The following is a 15,238-nucleotide window of genomic DNA, read 5'->3' on the forward strand; positions in this document are numbered from 1 at the left end:
GTTTTGTGGTTTTTTTTTTTTTTTCCCTCTTTCCATGGTGTTGAAAAGTCGAGGTGGAGCTTGGACGTACCGTGTCGGTTTACAGGTGGAATAGGCGCTGGGGACGACTCAACAAGGAAAGAGGTCATTTACCGCTTACATCAGTATGAAGTGTAATGAGAACCTGCTCAATCGCAGAACAGAATGTACAGAAAGAGGGAATATGAAATACCTGATTAAAATGGATTTCCACAGCAACCCGGTTAATTGCTGGAAGACTGCCTGCAACAACTGTTGTTGTGATCCTGAATGATCATTGCTGTTCATCAGGGAGTTTGTGGACTCAATACATGAACCCTAATAGGCATATTAGGGCCTCCACATTATTCTACCCAATTAGAGGTCAATTAATTGAACTCTGCTGAGCATATTTTGCATCAGAATAATCTGCATAAAATAGCCTTAGCCCTTGTACACACGGTCGGAGATTCTGACAACCAATTCCGGAAGAGGTCCGGAAGTGATGTTGCATACACACGGTCGGACTAAATTGTCGGAAAATCCGATTGTACGTAACGTGATGACGTTATTTCGTTACGACGGGACTACGTTCAGGCTAGTAGCCAATAGCTTTGGTCTAGGAATTTGATCTGAGCATGCGTGGCACTTTGTCCGTCGGAGTAGGCTACACATGATCGGAGTATGTCCGATAGGAGCATTTTGTTGGAAAATTTTACCGGCAAGTTGGAAAACTTGGTCCGTCGGATATTCCGACGGAAACAGTCCGATGCAGACCACACAGTCGGAATATTAGACAAAACGGTCCGATAGGATGCATCCCGTCGGAATCACCAACAGTGTGTACAAGGGCTTAAAGTGTAACTTTAGACTGAAAATTAAGTCCTTTAGGCTGGCCCCTTTTGTAGGTATACAGTGCCTTGAAAAGTATTCATACCCCTTGACATTTTCCACATTTTGTCATGTTACAACCAAAAACTTAAAATGTATTTTATTGGGATTTTACGGGATAGACCAACACAAAGTGGCACATAATTCTGAAGTGGAAGGAAAATGATAAATGGTTTTCAAATTTTTTTACAAATAAATATGTGAAAAGTATGGCGTGCATTTGTATTCAGCTCCCTTTACTCTGATACCCCTAATTAAAATCTAGTGGAACCAAATGCCTTCAGAAGTTACCTAACTAGTAAATAAGAGTCCGCCTGTGTGTAATTTAATCTCAGTATAAACACAGCGGTTCTGTGAAGCCCTCAGAGGTTTATTAGAGGACCTTAGTGAACAAACAGCATCACGAAGACCAAGGAACACACCAGACAGGTCAGGGATAAAGTTGTGGAGAAGTTTAAAGATGCGTTAGGTTATAAAAAAATATCCTAAGATTTGAACATCTTACGGAGCTCTGTTCAATCCATCATCTGAAAATAGAAAGAGTATGGCACAACTGCAAACCTACCAACAAATAGCCATCCACCCAAACTGACAGGCTGGGCAAGGAGTTTTAATCAGAGAAGCAGCCTAGAGGTCCATGGTAACTCTGGAGGAGCTGCAGAGATCCGCAGCTCAGGTGGGAGAATCTGTCCACAGGACAACTATTAGTCGTGCTCTCCACAAATCTGACCTTTATGGAAGAGTGGCAAGAAGAAAGATATTGTTGAAAGAGATCCATAAGAAGTCCCGTTTGCAGTTTGTGAGAAGCCATGTGGGGGACACAACAAACATGTGGAAGAAGGTGCTCTGGTCAGATGAGACCAAAATTGAACTTTTTGGCTTAAAAGCAAAATGCTATGTGATGGACAACTAACACTGCACATCACCCTGAACACACCATCCCCACCGTGAAACATGCTGGTGGCAGCATTATGTTGCAGGATGCTTTTGTTCAGAAGGGACAAGGAAGCTGGTCAGAGTTGATGGGAAGATGGATGGAGCTAAATACAGTGCAATCTTAAAAGAAAACCTCTTATGCCACGTACACACGACCAGACTTATGTCCGACAGACTTTCGAAGGAGTTCTGCCAGAGTTCTGACAGAGTTCTGACGGACTTTCCGAATGAGCGGACTTGGCCACACACAATCACACCAAACTTCGACGGATTCGAACGTGATGACGTACGACTGGACTCGAATAAGGAAGTTCATAGCCAGATGCACGCCACACTTTTCACATATAGTTATTTTGAAGCCATTTATCATTTTCCTTCCACTTCTCAATTATGTGCCACTTTTTGTTGGTCTATCACATAAAATCCCCAAAAAAAGCCATTTATGTTTTGGTTGTAACATGAAAAAATGTGGAAAATTTCAAGGGGTATGAATACTTTTTCAAGGCACCGAAGCTATGTAAAACATTAAAGATAAGAGCCCATACTGTTTAAAGAGGAAGTAAACCCTGATGAGTTTACTTCCTCTTTGATTCCCTGCAAAGGTAAAGCATAATGGACTACTGTGCATCGCATAGTAGCCCATTATGTGTCACTTACCTGACACAGGAGCCAGCGAAGTCACCGCTGTCCCCTGTAGTCCGGAGCCTCCATCTTCTTGGTGGGTCTCGCTGCTCCGCCGCTTTCATTCGGCGAAGCCGCGATGACATCACTCCCGCGCATGCGCACGGGAGCCGCCACTTGCGGCATATCGCCATAGACAGCGGTGCCTGTCTTTTCGGCAAATATCATCTAAACCGTGTAGGTTTAGGAGATATTTCTTGGACCTACAGGTAAGCCTTAATCTAGGCTTACCTGTAGGTCAAAGTTGGTTGTAAGTGTTTACAACCACTTTAAAATCCAGTAATACACTGTCTCACCCTGTTCTGCACCTGCTCAGTTGCGCTCTATTTTTAGGCACTGACAAATTTGTAGAGGCCGATCTGCTGACAGCCTTAAAGCAGAATTAAACCCTCCTATCCTGTACAGCCAAGGAAGCTGCTTCTGTTTAATCTGTAACTGCCGTGGTGCTGCACGTGTGATCATTTATGACACCAGCCATTTGACGGTTTGACAGTTTTAGGGAGGACACAAGTAAAACGTAACAGTTATCAATGTTGGCATTCCAAGAATGTATCGTTTTTTTTTTAAAACTGTTAAAATAGTTTAGTTCTGCCTAATGATTTACTGCTGTTCAGGGGCTCTGGGATTCAGCAAAAAAGCAGCCTCCAGCAAGAAGAAACAGGAGCAATTCTGGAGGCAATTTACAGCACACACTAAGGTTGGTAGCATAATTATTAATGTGGAATGTATGTTCCTTGCAAAAGATTTTTTTTTTGTTGTTATGGGTAAAGTTCCGCTTTAATCAAATGAATGAAGACAAAATTTGGGAAAATGGTACTTTATGCAGCCTGTGTGCAGCATACTTCAAAACGCATAGGAGGGGCATTTTGCACATGCTTCATCTCATTTATAAAGCAGAATCTTTTAAAAATGCACTGGATGAAAATGTATAAATGTGGGGCTTAGTTACAATATATTCTCAATAAAATATATACAGAACTTCTGCTTTTCAGCCTCCTGTCCCTTCCTCTATCACTTTTGGATACATTTTTTTTTGGGGGGGGGGGGCTGTTACCTAGGCGATCCAAGTGGTAGTTTGCCCCCCCCCCCCATCTTTGCCTGCAGCCTTCTGGGACATGTCACAGGTCCTAAAAGGCTGCAGGACCAATCACAAAGCACAGCGTGGCTTGCACATGTGCAATGGGAATGGGAATTTTTTAGCTGCCCTATTGAGGGGGCTTTGGTGAAATATCAAGGGTCTAAACAGACCCCTGAGGTCTGACATTTAAGACTGAGAACACAGATTCATCAGTCCCTTTTTTCTGTAGTTGCAGATGAATGAATAGGAAGTATTCACAGACTTCCTATTCATTCACAAAATTAAGTTCTTTTTTTTAAATAACTAACATGTTATTCTTACCCCGATCCTCCTCCTCTGGGATTCCCCTCCAGTGCTCCTGGCTCCTCCTCTTTATGATGTACCACCATTCACCGCTTCCTTTTGTGGCACATCCGTGGGCTCAATCCTACCCGCGTCCATAGACATAGCATGGCTCAGCCCCACCCCAGCTCATTCGTCATAGGATCTGACTGACAGCAGAGGGAGCCAATGAGTCCTGTTGCCTCAGAAAAGCCCGTGAGAGCCTCTACAGATGGGCACAGCGCTGGATCGAGTGAAAGTTAGTTTAGTGTAAGGGGGGGGGGGGGGGGGGGGGGGTCAATATTACTACCTAAACATTTTTTTTTCCTTAATGCAGTGAATGCGGTTTAGCCTTTAGAACCCCTTTATCATACAGTACTGTATTTTATGACTGCAAACACTGAAGCCCCGGATTGCTCTGTAGGCCCATGGTCTCTGTGTAACTCACATTTTTTAAACCCCAGGCATGATCTTAAATTTGCATTTAAATAATTTGCATAAAATGAGAACCCCCCATGTAAATAACTCCCTTCATCCTTGCAGCACTATGTCTATTAGCACACAATAGGTTCCTTTATTAGATGTATCTGAAATTGCTCATGAATGACGCTCCTAAACATTAAATCTTTTATGTGTGAATGAGTGTTTGATTGCATAACGCTGACATCAATGTTATTATTTTTCTTAGTACACCATTTTCAGTTTTAATTTAGACTTTTCTGTCACTCACTATGTCCTCAATGACCCCTTCTGTGCACATAATCTCATTACAGCAAGAAAATGGGGCAGCTCATTGCATGGGAAGGCCACCCTGCTGCTAGACCATAATGTGAAGCCCATTATGGTGGACACAGACACTTCCTGAGTAAATATCCGTTTTGCTAAAGCAATGTGCTTGGAGTAAGAGTGTAAGGCTAGCCAAAGTAATATGAAGGTGTAATATTGGTGATGTTGTCCCTGTCGCCAGCAATTTGAAGCATGAGAGGTGCTTTTGGAGATGAAAGCAGATCTTAAAGTGTATGTCAAATAAGGGCAAAATAACAAAAAATGATATTATTATTATAGTATTAATAAATATGGGCAAAAAAAAAACATGCTCAGTACATCTCTCCAACACATGCACAATTTTCGTGTGTTGGGCGGCACAGTGGTGTAGTGGTTAGCACTCTCACCTAGCAGTAAGAATGGTTGCTGGTTAGAATCCCAACCACGACACTACCTGCCTGGAGTTTGCATGTTCTCCCTGTGCCTGCATTTTCTCCGGGTACTCCGGTTTCCTCCCACACTCTAAAGACATGCTGGTAGGTTAATTGGCTTCTGTCCAAAATTGGCCCTTGTATATGAATGGGGACCTTGGATTGTGGGCTCCTTGAGGGTAGGGACCAATGTGAGTGGGCAATATGCAGTGATGGGGACAATTGTAGACACTGAGGTTGAACTGGATGGACTGGTGTCTTTATTCAACCTTACTAACTCTAACTATATCGCTTCAAAAATACTGTAAGTACAGAAAAATATTTGGTGATTTGACGGAAATCCAGTGAACTGCCAATTTCTTGTTTAAGTTAACACGGTGCATTTGATACTGAAATTTTAATTGGCGATCATTGCTCCTGCCTTTACTTTTGGATATCCTGCCCACACAGGGAACGGGCTCCAGGAGATATAATTCTGTAAGCCATAAGCTACTGAGCCCCCAACAGCTCCCCCTGCAAGACTTTTTACAAGCCTGGTGATGATGTCACAGGGAGTAATTAAAGCTCTTTCTTTACCAAAAAAAAATGGGACATGCTCTAAATGCAGTGATGGCAAACCTTGGCACCCCAGATGTTTTGGAACTAAATTTCCTGTGATGCTCATGCATTCTGCAGTGTAGTTGAGCTTCATGGGAAATGTAGTTCCAAAACATCTGGGGTGCCAAGGTTCCCCATCACTGCTCTAGTAGGAAGAAGAGGGTTTGGGGGTAAATTTGGGTCAAGTTTGACTTAAAAATAAAAATCCCCAAGACTGCTGGTGGGTGCCACCATCTTGGATGTCAGCAGCCCTAGCAGACATATGCCGCATACACACGATTGGAATTCTCATCGGAAAAAGCTCTGATGGTTTTCCCGTCAGAATTCCAACAGAATTCCACTCAAACTGTCTTGCCTACACACGGTCACACCAAATTCCAACTGCCAAGAACGCGATGACGTACAACACGTACAACGCGACTAGAAAAAGGAAGTTCAATACCTAGTAGCCAATAGCTTCCATCTAGTAGTTGAATCTGAGCATGCGTGAGTTTTTGCGTGTCGGAATTGCATACACACGATCGGAATTTCTGATAAAAAGTTTTTCCATCAGGAAATTGAGAACATGCTATCAAATTTTTGCTGGCGGGAATTCGGCCAGCTAAATTCCGATGGAGCATACACACAGTCGCATTTTCCGATGAAAAGCTCTCATCTGTCTTTTGCTGGCTGAAATTCCGATCGCGTGTACGCAGCATCAGAGCTTACACTCAAATCTATAGTATTCCACTTTGCTCCTCTGCATACAAGAGGGGGGACTGTTTTAGGGAATTTATACTTTCTGGAGTGTCAAATGCTTAGCAAGTTCAGTGGCAAATCTTTCAAAAAAGGTTGATGAAAGGAAACAACACAACAAGTAAGCCACTAAAATACTTCAAATATAACTAAAGCAAAACTTTTTTTTTTTTAGTTTTGGATAGAGTGGAGAGGGATTAGAACACATGTCAGTTTTTATAGCTGTCTGTGCCCTCATTAAGGAGATTCAGCCTCTCTATTTGTCCTGTTTACTATAATAATTTAAAGTAAAAAAATTGTCCCCAGAAGAGTAATAGAGGGGAAATCTTCCAATGGGGCACTAGTCTTGGTGACGTAGGGTCCCCAAGGAATTCCCTTAATTTGTAGGGATTTCTTCTTACTTCCTGTTTGGCTATGGGACAGAAAGGGATGGTAAATCTCAGTAATGGGACACATATGGCAAAAAAAAATAAAAAATCTGACAGGGGTTATAAAACTTTTTTACGTTATTGAAGAGTAGGCACCCAAATGGGTACGTACCTAAAGTCACTTTTAGTGTCCTCTGCCTTGCATGAGTATCGGGCTGTCATAAATGGAGCTAAATGCTGACATTTCCAAGCAGAGTCAGCTCCTGCTGCCAAGCCCTGACCCCAAACATCCCTATTGGCCCATCACCCTCATGGGCTGTCTAAGTGGCCAGTAAATAAAGAGAGGGAAGCTGAAGGGGATGGAACTTTGAGGAAGAGACAAAACTTTCCTCTATCAGAAAGGACTAGCATTTGGGTGAAGTGGAAGACACAAAGCTGCTGCTGCAGGCATGTACAACTTTGGGTACCTGATCTTCATATCTGTCAATATCTTTTCAAGATTCTAACATGACAGTCTCCTTAAAGAAAATAGCTGAAAACCGCTCTGGAAGACATGATCAGAAGCCCTTGTGTTTGGGTACTGTTGCCGATGACTAATCCAAGGCCATGCATTTTCTGAAATGATTAGCATGCTTCATCCAACCATGTGAACTTCTTCTAGCAAACTGAGCTAGAGCTATAAAAGTGACTTCCAGTGGAGTCCAGTGTCTGGACATCCATAATCCTTGATGTGCCAGCCTTAAAAATGCCAGGTATAATTATTTTATAAATAGTTACATTGGTCCAGCTTCGACCAATGTACAGTGGTGTGAAAAAGTGTTTGCCCCCTTCCTCATTTCCTGTTCCTTTGCATGTTTGTCACACTTAAGTGTTTCGGAACATCAAACCAATTTAAACAATAGTCAAGGACAACACAAGTAAACACAAAATGCAATTTGTAAATGAAGGTGTTTATTATTAAAGGTGAAAAAAAAATCCAAACCATCATGGCCCTGTGTGAAAAAGTGATTGCCCCCTAAACCTAATAACTGGTTGGGCCACCCTTAGCAGCAAGAACTGCAACCAAGCGTTTGCGATAACGTGCAATGAGGCTTTTACAGCGTCCTGGAGGAATTTTGGCCCACTCATCTTTGCAGAATTGTCCTAATTCAGTTACATTAGAGGGTTTTCGAGCATGAACGGCCTTTTTAAGGTCATACCACAACATCTCAATAGGATTCAGGTCAGGACTTTGGCTAGGCCACTCCAAAGTCTTCATTTTGTTTTTCTTCAGCCATTCGGTGGTGGACTTGCTGGTGTGTTTAGGATCATTGTCCTGCTGCAGAACCCAAGTTCGTTTCAGCTTGAGTACACGAACAGATGGTCGGACATTCTCCTTCAGGATCTCTTGGTAGACAGCAGAATTCATAGTTCCTTTTATCACGGCAAGTCTTCCAGGTCCTGAAGCAGCAAAACAGCCCCAGACCATCACACTACCACCACCATATTTTACTGTTGGTATAATGTTCTTTTTATGAAATGCAGTGTTCCTTCTACGCCAGATATACTTGGACACACACCTTCCAAAGAGTTGCACTTTTGTGTCATCGGTCCACAGAATGTTGTCCCAAAAGTCTTGGGGATCATCAAGATGTGTTGTGGAGAAATTGAGACGAGCTTTGATGTTCTTTTTGCTCAGCAGTGGTTTTCTCCTTGGAACTCTGCCATGCAGGCCATTTTTGCCCAGTGTTTTCCTGATGGTGAAGGCATGAACGCTGACCTTAACTGAGGCAAGTGAGGCCTGCAGTTCCTTGGACGTTGTTGTGGGGTCTTTTGTGACCTCTTGGATGAGTCGTCGCTGCGCTCTTGGGGTAATTTTGAGCGGCCGGCCACTCCTGGGAAGGTTCACCACTGTTCCATGTCTTCGCCATTTGTGGATAATGGCTCTCACTGTGGTTCGCTGGATTCCCAAAGCTTTGGAAATGGCTTTATAACCCTTTCCAGACTGATAGATCTCAATTACTTTCTTTCTCAATTGTTCCTGAATTTCTTTGGGTCTCGGCATGATGTGTAGCTTTTAAGGATCTTCTGGTGGACCTTACTGTGTCAAGCAGCTCCTATTTAAGTGATGCCTTGATTGTGAACAGGTGTGGCAATAATCAGGCCTGGGTGTGGCTAGAGAAATTGAACTCAGGTGTGGACAACCACAGTTATAGTATGTTTTAACAAGGGGGGCAATCACTTTTTCACATAGGGCCATGATGGTTTGGATTTTTTTTCACCTTTAATAATAAACACCTTCATTTACAAATTGCATTTTGTGTTTACTTGTGTTGTCCTTGACTATTGTTTAAATTGGTTTGATGTTCCGAAACACTTAAGTGTGACAAACATGCAAAGGAACAGGAAATGAGGAAGGGGGCAAACACTTTTTCACACCACTGTATGCATATACCATACCTGGCTAATGCCCCTGGCAGCTGGAAAGTAGACACTGCTTTCAGATCATATTGCTGAGCAGATGCCCTGCTGCATTCTGACCAAAGATGGTTGGCTGTCCACCAAGTGCAAACTTTTGACAATGCTTTTCATTTTCTGAATAAATAAAGTGTTCTCTGACTGGACAAGCTGGAGAGTGTGATGTCACTGCACTTGAGGAAGTCCAGGTTTCCAAGGTTTCAGATGAAAATCCAATCATAGAACGCTTTACTTTCATTCAGAAAAGTCAAAGCATTCTCTAAATGGCGCCCGTGCTAAACGGCTGACCTCCTATACTCATAATGCAGCAGGATAGCTGCTCAGCACAGGACCCCAAAGCAAGTGGAGATCGCTGGAGTAGCAGTGTCTCCTTCAGTAATTTCCAGCTTCCAGGGTCATCGGCTAGGTATCGTATATACATAGTTACACTGATCCAGGGTGGACTAATGCAACCATGTATAAAATATATTTATCCTTGGAAGTCCTCTTTAAGCTGCCCATACAAGCAATGTGAGTAAAAGCATGACCCCCCATCCCCACCACACACAAAAAGTGTAAGACTATATTAAACTTACCGTCCATTTCTATGATGGAACGGACAGATCGCGAGAGCTCCTTAGCTTCCGTTGCAATGGCTGCTGTTACGCCAAGTCTAGATTTTCCCAATCTTGGTAGATGAGAGACTGTGGAGATTCGTTCACTGTTTAAGAAATAACATCTTAAGTACAGTCAGAAACTTTTTCACCAATAAAAAGCATTTCACAAAGTAACAAGATGTCTTTTTTTGCTTCAACTAAATCAGTTTAATAGTAAATATAATGCTGTGTAGAGTGAGGACGGGCAAGTCTTCCAATGGTAAAATTTTTAGTGTATTTTGAAAGATTATTTTTTAAAAGAAAAGCTTGGTAATGGAAAAAAACATTTATACTTACATAGTCCAATGCTACATCTGTCCCCCACAGTCTCTAAGATATAGAAATGAGCGATGAAAGACCGCTGATCTATCAGTTCTCAGTCTTCACTTGGCAGAGAGCCAGTGATGGTCAGTCTCCCAGTGGGGTGCTGAGAGGCAGACACAGCTGCCAGTCTAGGCATTTAGGTGGATCCCAACTGTAAAGTTGTGATCTTTTCAGAGCCGGAACTAGCTGAGTGACATCAGTCAACAGCAAACTTAAGCCCGTTGTCTGCTGAAAACAGGTCCCAGGAGTGCAGAACAAACAACACTCACCCATAGGAGAAGAGCCAAAAGAGCTTTGGCCCTACTTCTCCTTCAAGGGTTTACTCTATTCCTCTGTCCCTTCATAATGTTTATTTATCAAGAAAACATTAGAAAATTAGACTGTAGAATAGTTATGTCTAGCCGGCTCGAGAGTCATTTACCAGCTCAGAACATCATTTCAACAAAATTTGCTACAGTAAGCCAAGACCCTGATAATTCCCTTTTTGGTGCCAACATCTTGGTATACCGACAGCATAGAGAAATTGAAGCCAGGCCATCAGTTACAACCCATAAAAAAAACAAAAAAACACCTTCTTCCTGTGGTAATCGTATGTCACCGCTCCCTCCCTGGTCGATTTTTTTGGTTGTACAAGGTAAGTGCTAAAAATTCAAACTCAAGCCATCTCATAAAAAGGCCCAATGGAGTTGAGTGGATTTGATCAACAACCTAAAACAAGGAAGGCAACATCTGTGATCCAAAATAATTCCACTTTAAAAGAACGAGTCAGAAATGGGCATTTTTAAGCATCTGAATAGGAGTAAGTCACACGCTACCCAGACATATGGGGTACTTTCTTCCCTTTGGCAGCTGGTCAGAGGAATGGTGGAGCAAAAGAAAGGCAAGCGTGTGCTGCTGGGGAGAGGGGCATTAAAGTGGACCTGCTGGGAACAGTCTTTCAAGCATCTTGTATAAACTAGAGACAAGGACAGATTAATCCAATTCAGATTTCTTCATAGGATTTATTATACACCTGCTAGATTAGCTAACATATACCCCACCGCCTCATTTGAGTACTGGCGCTGTATATACATAGTTAGGCTGAAAAAAAAAAACACAAGTCCATCTAGCTCAACCAAATAAAAAAAAAAAAAAAACACACACACACACACAACCATACAATCCTATACCCACAGTTGATCCAGAGAAAGGCGAAGAACCCCATGAAAGCATAATCTAATTTGCTAAATCAGGGGAAATAATTCTTTCCTGATCCCTCGAGAGGCAATCTGATATTCCCTGGATAACCTTTACCTATAAATGTTAGTACCCAGTTATATTATGTACACTTAGGAAATAATCCAGGCCTTTTTAAAAGCAATCTACTGAGCTGACCAGAACCACTTCTGCAGGGAGTCTATTCCACATTTCCATAGCTCTTACTGTGAAGAAGCCTTTCCATATTGGAGATGAAATCTTTTTCTCTAGATGTAAAGAGTGCCCCCTTGTGATGACCTTAAAGTGAATAACTTACCACCAAGTTCGCTATATGGATCCCTTATGTATTTGTACATGTTGATCATATGCCCCTTAATTTCCTCTCAAGAGAGAATAAATTAAATTCCTTTAATTCTATGCATTAAGGTGAAAAAACATCTCACAGTGCCAGCGCCCCCAGCCCCCCCCGTTTTACTTACCTGACCCCTCGAAAGTCCCGCACTCGCCCCGGACGTCCTCTTCAGCCTTCAGCCTGGTCGCTGATTGACTGTAGTGGAGTGGATGGATTGAAAGCAGCGCAGCCATCGGCTCGCGCTGCTGTCAATCACATCCAATGACGCAGCACGCAGGGGGTGCGGGGCCGTGTGATACAGCCAGCGGCTATAGCCGCTGGCTGTATCATGGGAGCGCACCCGCAGGTGCTTCTCACCATGTGAGGGAGCTCCCATGAACGTGAGAAGTACCTGCGGGAGGAAGCAGAGACAGCCGCCGAGGGACCCCAGAAGAGCAGGTTGGGGGCTACTCTGTGCAAAACGAGCTGCACAGTGGAGGTAAGTATGATATGTTTGTTATTTTAAAAAAAAGAATAATTACTTTACAATCCCTTAATAAAAAGAATTTAAAAAATATATATAATTAAGTGGACATGTTGTTTTACGCTGCATGAACAATGCACAGTTTTTTTTTTGATCTTATTGAACATTTATTGATTTTATATACATATACCTTCTGACCTAGATGGATTATATAATCTTCCCAACCATGCTATCCCTCTCTACGATGCTGTCAAATGGTACCTGCCTTGCTTTTCCACAGTTTTGAATGATCATTGATCTTTTTAAAGTTGGTACCAGATCAGAGCATGCATTTTGTTTGTTAGCACACAGTCCTATATTAAACTATGTATTCAATTCGTTTTTTTGTTGTTGTTTTTTTTACATGTATTTATTTTGTATAATTGTTTGTTTTGATATACATCGTTTTTATTGCAGTGATCAGTCCACACCTACAGTGTTCATTGCAAAAGAATCTCCAGAGGAAGCCTTAACAGGCGAAACATGTAGAGATAACAATTTACATGTATAGTGGTATCTGTTACTGATCAATTCATCCTTGTTTATGGATTTTTTAATTGAATAAAATTGATATTTTTCTATATATATTTCTCATTTTGTATATGTATGCACTTAAAAAGTCCCAATTTTTTTTTCTTTTCAATGCACAGGTTTACTTTATAATGTTAGATCAGTATAGCCTTGCCTGCAGGTAAACAGGAACCAGGCTACACATGAGGTCTGATTTCCAGTATAAGAGCTAAGAGGGATGAGAGAACCTATTTTTTTTTTTATTATTACATTTTTTTTTAAGAAAAGTTACAGTCAAAAATAATGTAACACATAAAAATAGGAGATCAAAGTACAGCTTGTATTCCTCTAAAAAGTCTAAGGCAGGGATATGCAATTAGCGGACCTCCAGCTGTTGCAGAACTACAAGTACCATGAGGCATAGCAAGACTCTGACAGCCACAAGCATGACACCCAGAGGCAGAGGCATGATGGGACTTGTAGTTTTGCAACAGCTGGAGGTCTGCTAATTGCAGATCCCTGGTCTAAGGTATAGACCGACCTCTTGTGTTTCCACATTATCCATGTGAATATAAGCTAGTCCCAGCAGAAATCTTTACCAGGATAACGCGCAAGCAAGAAAAAACTAGGTCAAGGATCAAGTAAGTTCAGTGTTATTACATATGATATGTGCAGCTTAATATGGTTATTAAAAAGCAATCATGTGAAGGCACACGGACCACGCTGAACCCATGTAGCTCACATGCTGCTGCTACATTAAATGTAATAAAAGAAAAGAGAATAGGTTTCTTTTTTGATGATTACTATAATTTAAATGGTAGATTAAGGCAATGACCTTTCCTTTTAACTTTACATCAGGTTAAGCTATTAAGGTCTAAGAGGGCTGTTTGTAGCCTTTTATCTGCTATTAGATATAATGGATTTTCAACTAATTTACTAAAATAAAAGTTAAACAAATGTATCTGGTTTTATGGCTTGCAATTAGCTGTGACCTGTCCCATCTCCAAAATGACCCATCTGTTATTTTTTTCCAAAGTTGGCCCGAATAGATTTCCGACGTGTCACAATATTAAGAAACCATATCATTTTCCAAAATATTCCACTTTGTCATTAAAATCAGTTCTTAACCACTTTCAGACCGGACCAATTTGCTGGTCAAAGACCAGACCACTTTTTGCGATTCGGCACTGCGTCGCTTTAACTGACAATTGCGCGGTCGTGCGACGTGGCTCCCAAACAAAATTAACGTCCTTTTTTTCCCACAAATAGAGCTTTCTTTTGGTGGTATTTGATCACCCCTGCGGTTTTTATTTTTTGCGCTATAAACAAAAATAGAGCGATAATTTTGAAAAAAACGCATTATTTTTTACTTTTTGTAATAATAAATAGCCCCCAAAAATATATAAAAAAAACATTTTTTTCCCTCAGTTTAGGCCGATACGTATTCTTCTACATATTTTTGGTAAAAAAAATCGCAATAAGCGATTATTGATTGGTTTGCGCAAAAGTTATAACGTTTACAAAATAGGGATAGTTTTATAGCATTTTTATTAATAATTTTTTATTATTTTTTTTTTTACTAGTAATGGCGGCGACCTGCGATTTTTATTGTGACTGCGACATTGTGGGGGACCCATCGGACATTTTTGGGACCATTGTCATTTATACAGTAATCACTGCTATATAAATGCAGTGATTCCTGTGTAAATGACACTGGCAGTGAAAGGGTTAACCAGTGGGTGGCAGTGTAGGGGTTAAAGCGGAGGTCCACCCTAAAATGGACCTCCGCTCATCGGAATCCCCCCCCCTCCGGCGCCACAATCGGCACCTTTCAGGGGGGAGGGGGGTGAAGTTACCTGGATAATCCAGGTAACTGCACCCACTTCCGGGCTAGCTCTCTGCGGAAAGGGGCGTACGTTACGCCCCTTTCCGCAAGCGCCCGCCCCCTTCAGCAAGTGCCCCGCTGCCTGCTGGGAAACACACAGCTCCCAGAGGCAGCGGGGACCGTCCGGATTGCGCCGCGCGGCTCGCGCATGCGCAGTAGGGAACCGGGAAATGAAGCCGAAAGGCTCCATTTCCTGATTCCCATACCCAAGATGGCGGCGGCACGAGCGAGCGATCGGCTTCGGGTGCCGACATCGCGGGCGCGCTGGACAGGTAAGTGTCACTATTTAAAAGTCAGCAGCTGCAGTATTTGTAGCTGCTGGCTTTAAAAAAAAAAAAAAAAAAAACGCGGAGTCCCGGTGGACTCCCGCTTTAAGTGTTCCTAGGGGTGTGTTACTAACTGTGGGGGGGTTGGGCTGTCATTTAGTGTACACTGATCTCTGCTCCAATCACATGGAGCAGAGATCAGCGTCACTAGTTGCTAGGTAGAATGGAAAAATGTTGTTTATACAGCATTTCCTCCATTCGGCCGCTCCGTGAGACGATCGCGGGGATGCCCGCGGCGATCGAGTCCGCG

At 42.3% G+C, this 15,238-nt stretch overlaps 1 protein-coding gene across 3 annotated transcripts in view; it reads right to left on the minus strand.

Moving 5' to 3' along the window:
• Window positions 1–15,238, minus strand: part of STXBP4 (syntaxin binding protein 4) — a 184,025-nt gene that overhangs the window by 56,741 nt on the left and 112,046 nt on the right. For all 3 annotated transcript variants that reach the window (XM_077458947.1, XM_077458949.1, XM_077458948.1), the window contains exon 15: window positions 9,833–9,957. In XM_077458947.1, the coding sequence (XP_077315073.1) occupies window positions 9,833–9,957 (125 nt within the window). The remainder of the gene's footprint in view (window positions 1–9,832; window positions 9,958–15,238) is intronic.

This window comes from Lithobates pipiens, unplaced genomic scaffold (assembly GCF_037356315.1).
Source record: "Lithobates pipiens isolate NorthernLeopardFrog02 unplaced genomic scaffold, aLitPip1_a1.2 Scaffold_28, whole genome shotgun sequence".
Classification (NCBI taxonomy): domain Eukaryota; kingdom Metazoa; phylum Chordata; class Amphibia; order Anura; family Ranidae; genus Lithobates; species Lithobates pipiens.